Below are 16,598 nucleotides of genomic sequence, written 5' to 3' on the forward strand. Positions count from 1 at the left end.
TTATAGTCTCCACTTTACAGTTGAAGAAATTGAATCAGAGGAAAGTTAGTTGGCTTGCCCATGGTTACACAACTAGGAAATATCTGAGTTTCAATTTAATTCAAGTTTTTCTGACTCCAGGCTAGCTCTCTATGTACTATGGAACCATCAGGCTGCCTTCTTTTTCCAGGAGAACATTATCCATTGAGGTAGATCATATACAAATATGATATAAACAGGATAAATTAGAGATAATAATTGAAGATAATAACTGGGAAAGAGATGCTATTATTATCCTCATTTTACAACTGAGGCGCAGAAACGGAAACTGCAAATAAAGTGGGAAAAGTATTGGCTCTCCATTCAGGGCACATGGGCTTGAACTCTTCTCTCTCACATTTTCCCATTGTAAAATGCAGGTGTTAGACCAGAATACTTCTGAGGTCACTCCTGTTCCCATATCCTATGATCCCATGAAATTTAACGACAGGCAGGAAGACATGATTATTACTATATATCCCACTTTCTTTGTGTGAGAACCTGGCTTGCCATTCTCAGTCTCTCTTCTTGGACCTGATCCCTGGCCTTATAAAATTGGACTCCCTTCTCCTGCCTTGATTTGACTTCCCGGCTCCCGATTTGCCAAACTCCAAGCTCTTGCTACTGACAGTTAGGGTGCCCCCTGTGTCTGTAAGGATCACCTCTCCCCTCATTATCAGCTTCATGGCTCATTAATCCTTCAATTTTCTGGCACTTCAGATTATGACAAGCTTTTTGAAATTTGAGAGCCCCAAAGGTGGTAAAGGTTGAAAACAAAAATGGAATTGAGAAAGACTAATCTCTCTCTCTCTCTGTCCCTTTCCCTCTCCTTTCTCTCTCCCTTCATCTCTTTCTCTCTCTCTCTCTCTCTCTCTCTCTCTCTCTCTCTCTCTCTCTCTCTCTCTCTCTCTCTCTCTCTCTCTCTCTCTCTCTTTCACACACACACACACGCACACACAAAAGTGCCAAGTGCTTAGCATGTGCAGACTTCTCCTTACCCAGTTTCAATGATGACTTCTAGAAGAATGCTTCCTAAAAGGAGTCCCATAGCAGAGCTCTGGTATATGATATTATAGAATTGAATTCTTCTGAGGTCCTTCTAAGGTCCTATTCCCTTGCTGAGCCCGGGCAGTGCCCAATTCCTACTTTTCCACTTTCTTTCCCATCTTCCTAAATATCTTCCCCCCTCAAAAAAATGTCATTTTGTTTGGTGGAAATTGAGAATTTTACTTTTTCATTTCACACGCTCAACTCCCACTTCTGAAAAATTCTGGCTGTGTGACCTTGGATACCTAACTTGTCAGTACCCCCAAGAAGCTCTTTAGGATTCTAAGTTAAAAAGAAAATGATAATCTGCTTTAGCAGAAGGAGTTTCCTCCTTCAAGAATTCCCTACACTTGAAATCACAGGGTCAGTTCTTATCTAATCCCTACAGAACCACAAAAATGATTCTATGACCAGATTTGGGGCAGATAGGTGATGACCAGATAGAGCTCCAGCCCTGGAGTCAGAAGGACCTGAGTTCAAATCCAACCTCAGACACTTTCTAGTTGTGTGACCCTGGGCAAGTCATGTAATCTTGTTTGCCTCAGTTTACCCATCTGTAAAAATGAACTAGAGAAGAAAATGGCAAGCTATCTCCAGGATCTTTGTCAAGAAAACCCCCAATGGGGTCACAAAAAGTTGGACATGACTGCAACAATATGATCAAATTTAACATCTGTCATAGAGCACACCTTAGAGCTAGAAGGGGCTCAGAGGCCATTAAATCCAATCCCTTTATTTTACAGGTGAGAAAATGGAGACTAAGAGAATTTAGATTATTTACTCAAGCAATTTATTTATTTGGAAATTTATTAGAAATCATTTATTAGAAAATGATCAAGGTTTTGACTCCAGGTCCTATAACTGCACCCACCTTCTTCTGTCTCTACCTGTCTGTCTCTCTCCCTCTCTGTCTCTGTGTAAGTATATATGTGTATATATACATATATGTGGGTATGTGTGTATATAAAATGTGTATATGTATTAACACACATAGTCTTTTTGAGCTTTTGTTGTTATGCAAAATGTTTAATTCTTAGGGACAACATTACTGGAAATGAACACACTTATACACTTGTTGGTAAGGCTGCAATACTATTTCTTTTTTTGTTGTAATCGTTCAGTTTTTTTCAGTCACCTTCTGACTCTCCATGACCCCTTTTGGGGTTTTCTTGACAGATACTGGAGTGGTTTGTCATTTTCTTCTCCAGACCATTTTACAGATGAAAAAACTGAGGCAAATAGGGTTAATCAATTTGCCTAGGGTCACACAACTAGTAAGGGTCTGAGGCTAGATTTGACCACATGAAGATAAGTTCTTGATTTCTGATTCCAAACCCAGTGCTCTCTTTACCTGGCTATCGCACGTAGGTACACTATTGGTCAAACAGTGAATTGATCCAGCCATTTTGGAAAGCAATTTGGAACTATGCTCAAAAATGTGCTACACTGTTCTCTTTTTCCAAGTTATATTACTTGGTCTATACTCGAAAGAGACCATAGAAAGAAAACACACACACACACACACACACACACACACATTTATAGAGGTTCTTTTTTTGTAAGAAACTCATATTGAAGAATGGCTAAATAGATTATAACATGTGAACATAAATGTAATAATATTGTGCTATAAAACACAGAAGAATTTCAGAGGAAACTGAACTGATGCAGAGCTCAGTAGAACTAAGATAGCAATTTACACGGTTACCACAAAGTTGTAAAAAAAAAAGTAACTATGAGAGCATTTAGGACTCTGGTCAATGCAATGGTAAACTGTTATGCCAGAGGTCTAAAGATGGAACATGCCACTTACCTCCTGACACTTACCCCCTGAATTTAAAATGGAGAGAGATGTACATTTTCAGGGATAGACAATGTGGGAATTTACTTTGCAGGACTATTTATGCTTATGATGAGGATTTTTTTTAGAGGGAGAGGGTTGTTTTGGTTCCATAAGGGAAGGGCAGTGAGACAAAAAGATTATAAATGCATGTAGAAATATCTTTTTTTTTTTTTTTTAAAAAAGACCATACCTAATGCGGTGCAGTTGTCATCTGATTCTCCCGGGATACACGGTGGAATCTCTGTTGTATTATGAACATCTTGCAAAAGGCACACATCTATTTCCAAAGAAGAGATGATAAAAGATTTCAATTAATGCTTCAAATAAAAGTCTGAATAGTCTTTTAAATAATTACAATTTTCATAGAGACTTTTCAAGCATTTCTTGGGCATAGATATCATCTCACGATCAATAAAATAAATGAAGAGAAGCATTCAATCCATTAGTATAACCATATAATTCATTATACGTCAGTAGTTTCACATATTCTTTTGTTAACTAGCATGTCATAAGTAGCCTTTCCAAAGAGAAAGTTAAGACAGAGGAGTCAAGTTAAATAAATTTAGAACCATAAACTGAAGAAAGCATCAGTGAGGGTGGGGAGGGGGACAGAGAAAGATCGAATTCATAAACTGTAAGCTCAACTCCAGAAACTCTATTAATTCTACCCTAAGATGAATACCTGGGACAGCTCTGTGGTACAGTAATACAGTACTAGCCCTGGAGTCAGGAATGCTCATCTTTGCGAGTTCAGATCTGGCTTCAGACATTTATTATCTGTGTGACCTGGACAAGTCACTTAACCCTGTTTGCCTCAGTTTCCTCATCTGTAAAATAGGCTGGAGAAAGAAATGGTAAACCACTCCCATTATCTTTGCCAAGAAAGCCACAATGGGTTTACAGTCAGACATGAATGAAAACAACAATAATGAAATGAATGCGTATCTATTGGAGTCATATTGTAAAGCGAAGAGAGATATTAAAGAAAGACAAAAGTATATCTATAATACTATGTATGCTAGAGGAAAGGATTTAGCATTTATTTAGCACCCACTGTGTACCACACAAATATTATCTCATTTGATCCTCTCAACAACTCTGTGAGGTAGGGGCTATCATCTCTCTTTTACAGATGAGTTAATTGAGGTAAAGAGAGGTTAAGTTACTTGTCCAAGGTCACACAGTTGGTAAATGTCTGAGGTCAAATTTGAATTCAGGTCTTCCGATGACAGCTGACATAGAAACTAAATCTTAAGAAAAAACAGTATTCTTTTCTGAAGGTATCTTTTATATTAGTTTATACATAGATAATTTAATTTTTTTAAATCACATAATCCATAAATTTGAAGTGAAATTCAATATACAGATTATTACATATAGGAAATGCCTGGATAGATATCTTGGGTAGGTAAGACCTAAGCATTTGATACTCTGTCCCAGCTTTCTGATACTCTGTCCTAAATGTCTGGAAGTCTGAGAAGGCCATTAACATTTCTTTACCTGAGTCTCCATCAGAGAAACAGTTAGTTATGGTTCCCTGAACAACGGTTTCCATAAGGCATTGTTTAATCTCGGGTCTTCCAATCAGAGATATATAAAACCATTCAAGAGGGGCCAAAGCACAAGAAGTTACAGGAAAACAGGGGGTACTCATTCAGCTTCTTGTCTGTTTACTTAACAAGGCGGGTAACAGAATAGAACCATGTCTAAATTGGAGACTCAGATTTTAACCTCTGTAACTAGTTCCATTCCACAGAAATAGCCATTGAGTAATGGCCACAGAGATTGGAAAGGGGTGAAATTCACAAAACAAAGCGTTTTCTCCTCCTACCATATTTGGAGTCAGCAAATGGTGCTAAAATTATGATTTTACTGCATGTGCATCAGTCATTTAAATGTCTAAGGCTTCAGTGTCCTCATCTGGAAAATGGGGGAGTTGAATCAGAAGATCATCAAGTTTCCTTGTGAGTCTAAATCCTATGAGCTAAACCAGAGCAGGGTCAGATGATATGGTCCCCAAAATTATAACTGGCAGGAGAAAGGCCAGAGATAATCAAACTAACACGACAGATTGGAAAGCCAGCTCTACACCACAGAGATTCTCAGCTTTGTTTGTAAACGTTCCCTTCTGTTTCTCAAAGTATATGAATGTGCTCATTTTATTTGGTGTGTGTGTTTAGAACTTTTAAAAAAAGTAAATTAAAGTCATAACTGGGATTTCCTTCTCAAGGAATCTAGGTAGTTCTGCTTATTCAGTGACTTATTCACAGATTTATTTATTTAACTATCCGTGTATGTATGTATGTATGTATGTATGTATACAAATGCATATTTATTTGTGGGCAGGTGTACTGAGAGCTCCCTCTAGTGTCAGGTAGTACAATTAGCATGTTCTCATTCAAGAGGAAACAACCCCCCAACCCTGCCCACACGGTATTCTATCTGGCATTTTTAAAAGTCATGTCTGTGACTAGTAGATGGATATTCTCCCTCCTTGAAATGTCAGGTGGGTAGATTTGTTAAGCCAAATGCTCTATTTTTCACTCACCAAAACTATATGAAGCATGCCCAATCTCCTGAACCCACATGGTGTTAGGACCAATAGATCACTGGTTTATCCACTACAGTCCCATATATTTCTTGCCTTTCTAAAGAGGCAGGCACTTTTAAAGTGGCAGAAACCATATAAGCCATCTATGCCAAAATTTTCATTTTTATAAGTGAAGAAACCACTGCCCAGGCTGAAATACTTTGGTCAAAAGACAACACGGATTGTAAATGGCCAATAATTAAGTCTTTGAACTTTGAAAAACTCTTTAATTAGGAAACACAAGCATATCTTCAATCTTTTTTCACCAAAGAAATAAAAAAAATAAAGCTAATGGTTTTAAAAAGATTAAGATTGTCAATCTGGATTCCATCTTGAGCAGGCTAATATTTTGATATTTATTACTTCCTCTGAAGATAAAATATAGAGATATGATCCTTATTATTTCATCCAAATGGTCTAAAGCAAATAAGGGGAAAAATTGACTTTGATTATTGCAAAGGACAATTTGAATCTTCATCTGTTTCAATTTTTGGTCAATTTCCCAATATAAAACTCATAAGGAATTGGGTCATCTCTGTTAGCTCATATGGTTACATGTATTTAAATAGAATGTTTTAGTAAAATTATTATCTATTCTCATTCAACCTCCCCAACAAATTATGATTAGTCCAAGAGGGCCTACTACCAAGTCTTCCCACAAGAAATAACAAGTCTGCAACACACACACACACACACACACACACACACGATATCTACACTCCTTGTACTTTACAGAAAGCAAATACTAGCCTTTCTGCTGTTAATTTTTCCACTGTCAGGAACTTTGTTCCAGTTCATTCAGGCCACAGGTGAAATATTTGTCTTTGTTAATTAAAGAATGTTCAATTCAGGGTGTGCCAGCCTGAGAACTGGGCTTTCCTTACCTGCGGCCCTCCCTTGGAGTCAGTCCAGTGATCAGGAAGATTTCCGTGAGACCTGCCACTGAATTGCTAGATTACAATTACAGCAGGTTTCATTTTTTTGATCTAATTTTAAATCATGTCAAAGGCTCCTCTCATCAGCTGTATTAAGGTTGCCATCTTTCACTTACATGGCTGTAGTTATTTGGAAATGGTGACATGAGGACAGAATTTAAAAAAAAAATTATCTTTGTATCTCCCCTAGTACCTAGCATGAAACTTGTAAGATCACAGTCTTTAGAGCTAGTGGAAACATTGGAGATCATCCGGTTTAACATCCTCATTCTACAGATGAGAAAACTGAATGCTAGAAAGGTGAAATGAATTTCTGAGGTCACAGAATGATTAAGTGGCTGACCTGGAATTTAAATCTAGGTCTCTTGTAGCTCAAATCCAGCTCATCTTCCATTACCTCTAAAGTAGATGCCTAATAAACATGGAACTGAACCAGTTGTATTACATTACATAGGCACCAGAATGCCTTAAACTAAAATTCAGCTAATTAAAGGTGGCATAAATGCTTTACCCATGAATTTCCTGAATAGTTCAGTTCCTCTGGATTATGGGAACAGAGCAACCATTCTACAGCTCAACTATTTGCATCCTGGTAGAGCTTTCAATCCTTGCTTGAAATAGCTCATACTGTGATTTTTCTCCCCTAATAGTGTACACAGACTGTGATTCAACACACTGGTCCAGCCGCCACTCAATTGGGATATGCTAGGCCTGTCTGGTAGAGTCACAGAATCAGACTGACAGCTGGAAGGGACTTCAAAAGTCATTGAGTCCAACTCTACACCCCATTATATAGATGAGGAAACTGAGACATAGGGATAGCATGTGTCTTGCCACAGGTAACACAGCTTATACCTGTGCTATATACTGTGCCATGCTACCTTCCAGGGATAATTAATAAATAAAAGTATCATATGTATGTATATATACCTAGATGTGTATGTATATTTATACTTATATAGAAACAGAGTCTCTACAATATGAAAAAGAAAACTGTTAGGGATAATGTAAATAAGGGGTAAGAAACCTGTGGCCTCGAGGTCATATATGGCCCATTAGGTCCTCAAGTTTGGCCCTTTGCATACAAACTTCAACAAACAAATCCCCTTAATAAAAGGATTTGTTCTGTAAAATTTGGACTCAGTCAAAAGGCCACATCCAAGGACCTAGGAGGCTGCATGTGGTCTCGAGGTCATAGCTTCCCCATCCCTGGTGTAGACTTTTGCCCAGGCTAAGCAAAGGTGCTGTCAAAATCTAGTTCATTTCACTTCTCTTCTGTCCCCAAACCTTCTTCACACACATACACACACTCAATCTTTTTGTTTCATATAAACTTGGAAAAGATATAATAAATTTCATGAAAGCATGCTTGAGTCCTGAACTTCTCAGGTCTCAAGAATCTCATGGGTACAAGCTTTTGACTGGTTCTACTTCAGTGAAAACTCAGGTCCAGCAGCAGGAAGTGGGGTGGGTGACTCACAGCAGAGAAGCTTCCTCTTCCCTCTGAGTCAGGACTCAACCCACACCCTTGCACAGGTCTAGGGGCCTTGTTGTGTGGGAGGTGTGAGTGCCATTCTTTGGAATGGGGGCAAAGCCCTATTACTAAACACTGACTTCCCTGGAGCATTCACTATGTTAGAAGGTCATAGACCCATCCATCACAGGAATTCTGGGGTCAGACACGCCATTCTTAGTCGTATGTGGTTCGCTTTAACTTTATTCTTTGAAGACACATTATGTAGCACAATTAGTAAAGATAATACTACCAGAATGAGTTAAACTAGGCACAATTGAAAAATTGTCACTCTCAGGAATAATTGTGGCACAGATAGGAATGGGTCTTATTTTCCTAATTTAACCTAACTGAATTTCAGCAAAAGACAAACCAAAACAACGACAAAAATGCCCAGTACTACAGCGCCCCTCTGTGCTTTCTTCTGCCTTGGAGGTCACCCATGACTCAAGGGTGATGCAAACTCCAGCAGGTCCTCCCAAATTGGAAAGACTTCATCTATAGACCCAGAAATGGATTGTCATGTCAAAATCAGCAATCCAGCTTCCAATAAACTCGTCATCAGAAGACAGTCAAAGGTCAATGTATTTTGGCCACACCCATGAAACCACAGAAGGGTTTGGGTACACATCACTAGAGGGGCTACTCACCACAGATTCCTAAAGTATTCAAGTGTGTAAGAAACATTCAAAATCCAACCCAACCAAGTCACAAAATCTTCTTTCTTCATTTTTCTATAAAGAGTAACCAATTCCTGACTATTGCTAGTTAATGATAATTCTTCCATTACTTTCTATGATTTTAGCATTTGCACAAAACATCATAGTTTTTTTTTAACATGAAGGGAATAGGGCTGAATCCTCAGTCTGTTTATTAAATTTTATTAACAGGCAAGGTCATATTTTGCCTACTAAAAACAATGAAACTCCCTTTCATATTAGTTATGAATAAGCTCTGCTTTCTGCTAGCTCTTTTCAATTTGCAGCATGTTTATTTTTATAGAAGAATGCAAATGTAAGAGTTTTTGCAAGGGTTTGATTTGGTTATAAATGACTCCTATTCCTACTCTCTGCCAACAAACATATAATTATGTTTCATTAAGAGCTGGATGCAAAAAAATGCCTAAGAAAATTTAAAATGAATTTAGATCTTGATAAGAGCAAGAGGAAATTACAGATATTTACATTAAAAACTAACACCTGAAACACTTCTTATGCAACAGGGCAAGAACTCTTAATATATATTGGTCTTTCATTCGGAGGTAGGATAGGATTACCTTGCATTGGCCCTTCTGAGACATTGATTACTTGTAATAAATTTACTTGTAATTTACAAGCTACTTCTAGATATATTCAAACCTTACATTTTTATTTTCATAGTTTTATGCCATGTTAGGCTCACACATTCAAATCAAACACCAGCAATTTTTTAAAAGTGAAACTATATACTACAACTAACCATGGATTCATGGAAATATTATAATAATACAATTTTGGAAAGACAGCCTTGTTGTATAAAATGCACTGTTCAAATGCACATTTAATTGTTTTTGCTGTTGTTGAGTTGTTTCAGTTGTGTCTGACTCTTTGTGACCTCATTTGGGGTTTTCTTGACAAGGATACTGGAGTGGTTTGCCCTTTCTTCAGCTCATTTTACAGATGAGGAAACTGAGGCAAGCAGGGTTAAATGACTTGCCCTGGATCACACAGCCAGTAAGTGTCTGAGGCTGGATTTGAACTCATGAGGATGAGTTTTCCATATGCTCTATGTACTTTGCTACCTAGCTACCCTAATTAGGTTTTTTTTTTAAAGTTGTTTGATTTTATGGATCCTTCCTTATTTTTTCCTTTCATCAAACTTTTATTAAATTCTGATGATGTTCAAGGTTAAAAATAGTGTGGCATGTAGTGGATGGGGAGCCAGCTTTGGAATAGGGGTAAAATAGGTTCAAATCCTACCTTTGACATATGCTGGTTGGGTGATGGGGCAAATCTCAAGCCCTCAAAGTCCACAGACAACTCTCTAAGATGTCAAGTTATGAAACAGTGGCTGATCGACATTGGTAGGGGAATGTTTCTCACTGGGAGTTGTCTACACTAATCACACACACACACACACACACACACACACACACACACACACACTAAGTCTCTGGGCTAAGTAAAAAGTAAAAAAAAATAGAAAAATAAAACAAAGAAGACAAGAAGTAAAAGCGGTTCCCGCCCTCAATGAAAAGAGATATGGTTATGAGATGACAAAGAAATCAGGAAGACTTGACCTGAATTCAGATTTCACTTCTGACACATTAGCTTCATGATCAAGAGAAAATCCTTTAAAATCACCGAGCCTTGAACTCATCATCTATAAAACAAGGGTCAGACTCATGGTTGTGAGGTGCAAATGAGGTAAAGTATATGAAATACTCTGCAAATGCTAAAGCAATAGAGAAATTTCAGGGTTCATTGCATTCTACACTGCTGGGTGTGCAGCTTCAAGCTTTGAAAGATTAATATAGCACGGAGACTTTGGGGACATTCTATGTATAACATTCAGAGAACGATCGGGACTGGACCTCTAACTTCATGGAAAGTGGAATTTCCTCTATCAATATCAATGGAAACAGAGGTTCAGATAGAGGGAATTCCTCTATCAAGGAAGAATGACAATATTTCCTCCATTAGTACAGGTTGGTGCATCCTCTCCCATTTATCATCTTGTCTGGGGCACCAAGAAAAGTTAAGTAGGTAGCCCATGGTCATGTCTCGCATGGATCATGTCTTCTTTCCTCTAAGGATAGTTCTCTATCCACTGCCAGTAAACATAAAAATCCTACTAATTATTAGAATAAGATTTTTAGATTTGCAAAGCACTCTATAGATATTACCTCATTTGGTCCTCACAATAACCCTGGGAGGTAGGCACATTTTACTGATGAAGAAACTGAGGCTGATAACTGAAATGACTTGCCCTGGGTCACATGGCTAGTAACTGAGTCAAGATTTGATCTCAAATTTGCTTGACTCCTTCTCCAGAGCTCTATACACTGTGCTATGGTCAGATTCCTGCTTTAAGATCTTTTTTCAGCTGAGTGGAGAGTAATTTGGAGATGGTAAGTATTAGACATAGGAGAGAAATAGGAAATTATTATAGAAATCCAAATTATTATAGAAATTATAGCTAAAAGAAGGACTTAAACTAGAACAATGGCTATATGGATGATGGGAAGGGGACAGATGATAGAGATATCATAGAAAAAGGCCAGAAAATACATGGTAACATGATTGGATTTGGGAGTTGAGGCATTCAGCTCCCTCCAATTGATGAAAATCAAGAAGTCAACACACATTAAGCTTCTACTGTGTGCCAGACTACTGTGTTAAGTGCTGGGGATACAAAGAAAGATGAAAACAGTCCTTATTCTCAAGATGCTCAGAGTCCAATGGGAAAGACACCACTTAAGGAACTATGTACAAATATAGACAAGAAGAATTGGCTGGCAGTAATCAAGAGAATGAAGAAACTAGCATTGGGGGGATTCAGGCAAGCTTCCTGTAGTAGGTGGGATTTTAACTGGTATATGAAGGAAGCCAGGAAAGCCAGGGGGAGATGAGGAGAGAATTCCCAGTATGCAGGGCAGCCAGTGAAAATGCATCTAGTCAGGAGATGGAGTATCTTGAAAGAACAAGGAAGCTAGTGTCACTGAGTCACAGAATATGTGGAGATGAGTAAGGGGTAAGAAGACTGGAAAACTAGGAGGTGACCAGGAAAAGTAATAGATGACTCTTGGGCTGCAAAATTGAGTGACAGAAAGAATAGAGGTGCCCTTAACAAAACAAGGGAAGTTAGGAGGAGGAGGACAGGCTCAAAGATAAAGAAAGTGAATTGGGTATATAGACTTTGAGATGCCTATGGAATGTCCAGGTAGAACTGTCCAATAGGCAGCTGGTGATTTGAGAATGGAGCTCAGAGAGAGAGGGTAACCATAGGGCTTGACCCCCACAAAGCAGGTACATTCTATTTGATGTCCTTTCTCAGGAAGGTAGAAGGGTAGCACTTTGTCCCCTCTCCTCCCTCACCCCTAATATTTCCTGCTTCTGGGAGATTACTACAAGTGGATTATTCTGGGTTTGTGTCTCTGGGAATATTAGATCTTTATATTCTTTTCATTGTCTTCTGAATATAACTGATGTTCTACATGTCGCTGACAATGATTTTTTCCTCTCTCTTAGAAACAATGGCTAATGTCTCATTGCAGAAAAATTCAGTTTTAATCAACATTTACAAAGACAATTGACGTAGAGAAAGTAAAAATACTGAAACTCACACACACACGTACACATACACTTACACACTCACACATATGCAAAATCCTTCAAAGCCACTTATATCATCAGTAAGAGAGTGTAGTAAGGGCATTCATCTTTCAAAAACTGTGAAAGTAGCTTTTGGTATGAGATTTCAGGAGATAAGGAAATTGTACCTAAGAATTAGTGCAATGGGGTCTATATATTCCATAAACAAGGTAAGTAAAGACCAAGTGGCACAGGAAAAAAAAATATCTGAGTGGAGGGTAGAGGATTTAAATTTACAAAACACTTTACATACATTATCATCTCACAACACTATGAGGTAAGTGTTACAGATTCATAGATGGTTCAACCAAAGCTATGTAGATATTTAGGGCCTCAAAACTCAAATTTAGCTACCATGTACATACCCATCAGTAATAAACATAAGGTATCATCAAGAGATATGTGTATATTTTCACTTACTTATATATTAATCTAGATGTATAAAATAATTTTTAAAAATATTTGGATTACATTATAATAATTGATAATTTTTTAATCTTATCATACTACCAGACTACAAGTTTCCTGAGGTCAAGGACCATGACTTATCTATACTTTTTTACTCTCTTTGTATCTAATACTTGGAGATAGAAAACATGGGTTTAAATCCTTCCTCTGAGTTAAGTCAATGTCACTTAAATTCTATGTCTTGACCAGTTCCCCGGTTTTGTTTTGTTTTGTTTTTTGTCTTTGCATATACAACTTCTCTCCTCTAACTCATCTTTCAAACAACTAGCAAGTTGATATTCCTAAAGCACAGGTAGGGCCATACCATTCTTCCTATGAAGAAGCTTATTTCTCCCTATTGCCTCTTGGGAAAAATGCAAACTTCTCTCCAGTCTTTCACAAACTAGCTTCCATGTGCCTTCTAAACACATTGGTCACCTCCTCACTCCTACCCCTACACAACCCTCTTGCCAAATTGACCTCCTTTTTTCTCCCAATAGACCCCATGCCTTCTCCTGATTCCATGGATTTGGATATGTTTCTTATCCTCTGGGATAGAAATGATCATTTCTCTAGAATTCCCTCTTTAACTTTCCCTTCAAGACTCAGCTTAAATGGCATCACCTAGTCTTCTTTCCTTATTCCTTCAGTTGTTAAGCACTCCCTCTCCAAAGTTGAGAAGCAGCAGGGAAAGGAAAGTCCTAGTTCAGGTCATGGCATTCAAGCTGGAGTTGCTCAGTTCTACCCCCCTTCCATCCCACAATATGACAGTTGCCGACAAGAGTGATGCTAAAAGACAATAATGGAAAAGAGAATGATCGGACAGTTTTAAGATAAAGGCATCCAATCAAAGGAGTTGATCAACAACTACGTGGGGAGGGACAAAGAGGCTTCCATTTTTGGTAATGTAGATATGCTCCAAAAACCCCTCAAGGGCTCCTCCATGTTAGAACTGGGCATGACCAGAGAATCCTGGCTTACACTTACATCGACTTATCTATTTGGGCATTGTTTCCCCCATAGTAAAATGGAAGCTTCTCCAGGGCAGGCATTTTCATTTTTGTCTTTGCACCCTCTGTGATGGTCATGTAGTAGATGCTTACTAAACCTCTTAAGACATAGATGAGTTGATATCTGCAGTTGGGGAGGAAATTTCCATACTCCGAATTTCACACAATGGTAAAATCAGACATCCTTCCTTAGCTGACATTGAAAGTTACTTCATTTCCCAATTCAGTTACCTTCTTATCACCACATTGTTCATCTATCTCCTCCCTGTCCACACCACAAAGACCTCTTGTGAGGATGACTGCAACAGCTTCATTATTGTTTCTGCTGTACCCCTTTTCTCCTCTCTCCAGTCTATCCACAGGTGCCACACTGGTGCTTCTGAAGTTCAGAGTTGGCCATGTCACTCCTCTCTGAAAGCTTCAAGGTTGCTTATTGTGGCTAGCATAAAATACAAGAGCCTGGCACTGAAGGCCCTTTAATCTGGTTCCAACTTCTCCTTCTGGACTGACTACATATGCTCCTCTTCATACGTTCCAGATTCCCACCAGACTGATCCACTGTCTGTTCCCCAAGCATGACATTCTAGTTTTTGCTTCTATGACTTTTCAGAGGTGTTCCCTACACCTAGATTACTCATCCTCCTCATCTTTGCCTCTTGGGACCACTAGTTCCCTTCAAGGTTCAGATCTCCTTCAAGAGATCTTTTCAGATGAGGGTACTCTACTCCCCCATCACTTAGTATTTATTTCATAAATAATTTGCATTTACTTATCTGTGAATATGACATATACCCCTCTGGAATGTCAGTTCCCTGGGCACAAGGATTGTCTTACTTTTGTCTTTATATTTTTTGCTCCTACCACAATAAATGCTTGCTTTTTGTTGACTTGATTCCAGTTACTCTGAGGATGATTATTTAGCTGGTAATGATTAGACTTTGTACTTCTCCATTCTGTGACTATTCTACGAGTCATCCGTATCACACCAAGAGATCTAATCAGATTTGTTACTTTCTAGTAGCTCTTGTGAGTGGGGTGGGGTGAAGTATTGCTATAATTCTGATACTTCCATCATAGGCAAGTGACTTTGTAAAACCATTCCATTTTGGAGAATTCCATTAAAGGATAGCATGCAGAAGTGGGTTGGGATCTGAAAAATTATCTTGGTTAATACAAAATTGGAGAACAACTCCAGCTAACAATTGCTGTTGTTGTCTAGTCTTTTTCAGTTGTGTCAGACTCTTTGTGACCCCATTTGGGTTTTCTTGGAAAAGATCCTATAGTGGTTTGCTATATCCTTCTCCTACTCATTTTACAGATGAGGAAATTGAGGCAAACGGTTAAGTGACTTGCCCAGGGTTATATAGCTAGTAAGTATCTGAAGTTGGATTTAAATTCAGGAAGATGAATCTTCCTTACTCTAGACCAAGCACTCTACCCACCAAGCCATCTAGCTGCCCAGTTAGTTACCAATATGCTATCTTTATGCTCATTAATATGACAAAAGGAGAGATAGCCTTTGACTTTGGTTGTAGGATAAAAACTTTAGCTAAAGCTAGATGAGTCCACAGAATCTATCTCAGTTAACTCTCTTCTTGGTTTACAGATAGGAAAACTGAGCTCGATAGAGGATAAATGACCTTCCCAAGACTGAAGAATTCCTTTAATTTCAAGCACATTCTTAGACATCCACTTGAACTGATCCTCTGAAAATGGAAATAAAAAGAGTTTATTGATTAATTCGTTCCAGTTTTCAGAATCTGTTCCTAACCCTAGCAGCAACTACAAAAATATCAGAGGGATATAGTGGAAATAATTGGAAAACAATAATAAATAACACTCAAAATCCACACCCAAGGAAATAAATGGAAATGACCACACTGCATACCCCTTTCTCTTTTCTTTACTTCCATGGGCATCACTTTCCTTATTAACTCACTCAAGAATCCATGAGTGAAGCAACCTAAATCTAGATTTAGAAGGTTCATTCCCTGACCTCTGAAAGGGCCAGCTATTAAAGCATATTAGCTATAATCTTTTTATTATTATAAATTCAAACTGGCTTTGCATTGGAATTACCTCTTCAAATCTGTTCCCTACCACCTGATCTCTAGATTCTTTGAGGATGTATTATTTACAACTAATTTAATTATGAGGATTGAAATAGTTCCATGAGAAAAAGTGCTGATCCCTATAGCTCATATACCAATAGACCCTTGTTCTCTAAGTGATATACTTTTAGTTTGTCTCAATAACAAGTGCAATTAAAATTCAATGAGCTTCACGTTCATATTGAAATTTGCAGACAAACCATAGAATCTGAAATGGGGGAAGGAGGCAGCATGTGAAAGTGTTAATGTTAATGAAAATATGAAAAATGTTAAAATGAACTCAAGATATCAAAATTTAAATTTCAAATAAAATACAATTCCCACTAAAAAAACTTAAGGCTCATTTGCTTCCTACAAAGATATTTCTAAAGAATAACTGATTAAAATAAAGCATTTAAACATAGTAGAGGGACTTAGAAAGTGTTAATTAGAATTTTGTGGCATCCATGATCTTTTCTCCCATCTGAGAAAATTGCATACAAGCCTCTATTTAACTGTTATTTCTTGCTATAAAAAATTACACTAATGTTAGTGATAGTATTCAGAAAATCTATGAATCTAGATCAGAAATGTGAAATGAAATTTTCTTATGGAAATGTGTTCTCTTTTGTGATTCTAAGAAATTTCCTCCTAATTACTTAATTAAGTTGATACTTTAGGGAAAAGTGCTTCTTCTGGGCAAGTTGTGTTTATTTCAAATCATTTCCCTCAGTGATGTCCCAAATAACATTA

At 37.8% G+C, this 16,598-nt stretch overlaps 1 protein-coding gene across 2 annotated transcripts in view; it reads right to left on the minus strand.

Moving 5' to 3' along the window:
• The window catches only part of EREG (epiregulin), a 30,137-nt gene that overhangs the window by 8,244 nt on the left and 5,295 nt on the right, over nt 1–16,598 (minus strand). For both annotated transcript variants that reach the window (XM_072624260.1, XM_072624261.1), the window contains exon 2: nt 3,099–3,185. In XM_072624260.1, coding sequence (XP_072480361.1) covers nt 3,099–3,185 — 87 coding nt within the window. The remainder of the gene's footprint in view (nt 1–3,098; nt 3,186–16,598) is intronic.

Source organism: Notamacropus eugenii, chromosome 7 (assembly GCF_028372415.1).
Source record: "Notamacropus eugenii isolate mMacEug1 chromosome 7, mMacEug1.pri_v2, whole genome shotgun sequence".
Classification (NCBI taxonomy): domain Eukaryota; kingdom Metazoa; phylum Chordata; class Mammalia; order Diprotodontia; family Macropodidae; genus Notamacropus; species Notamacropus eugenii.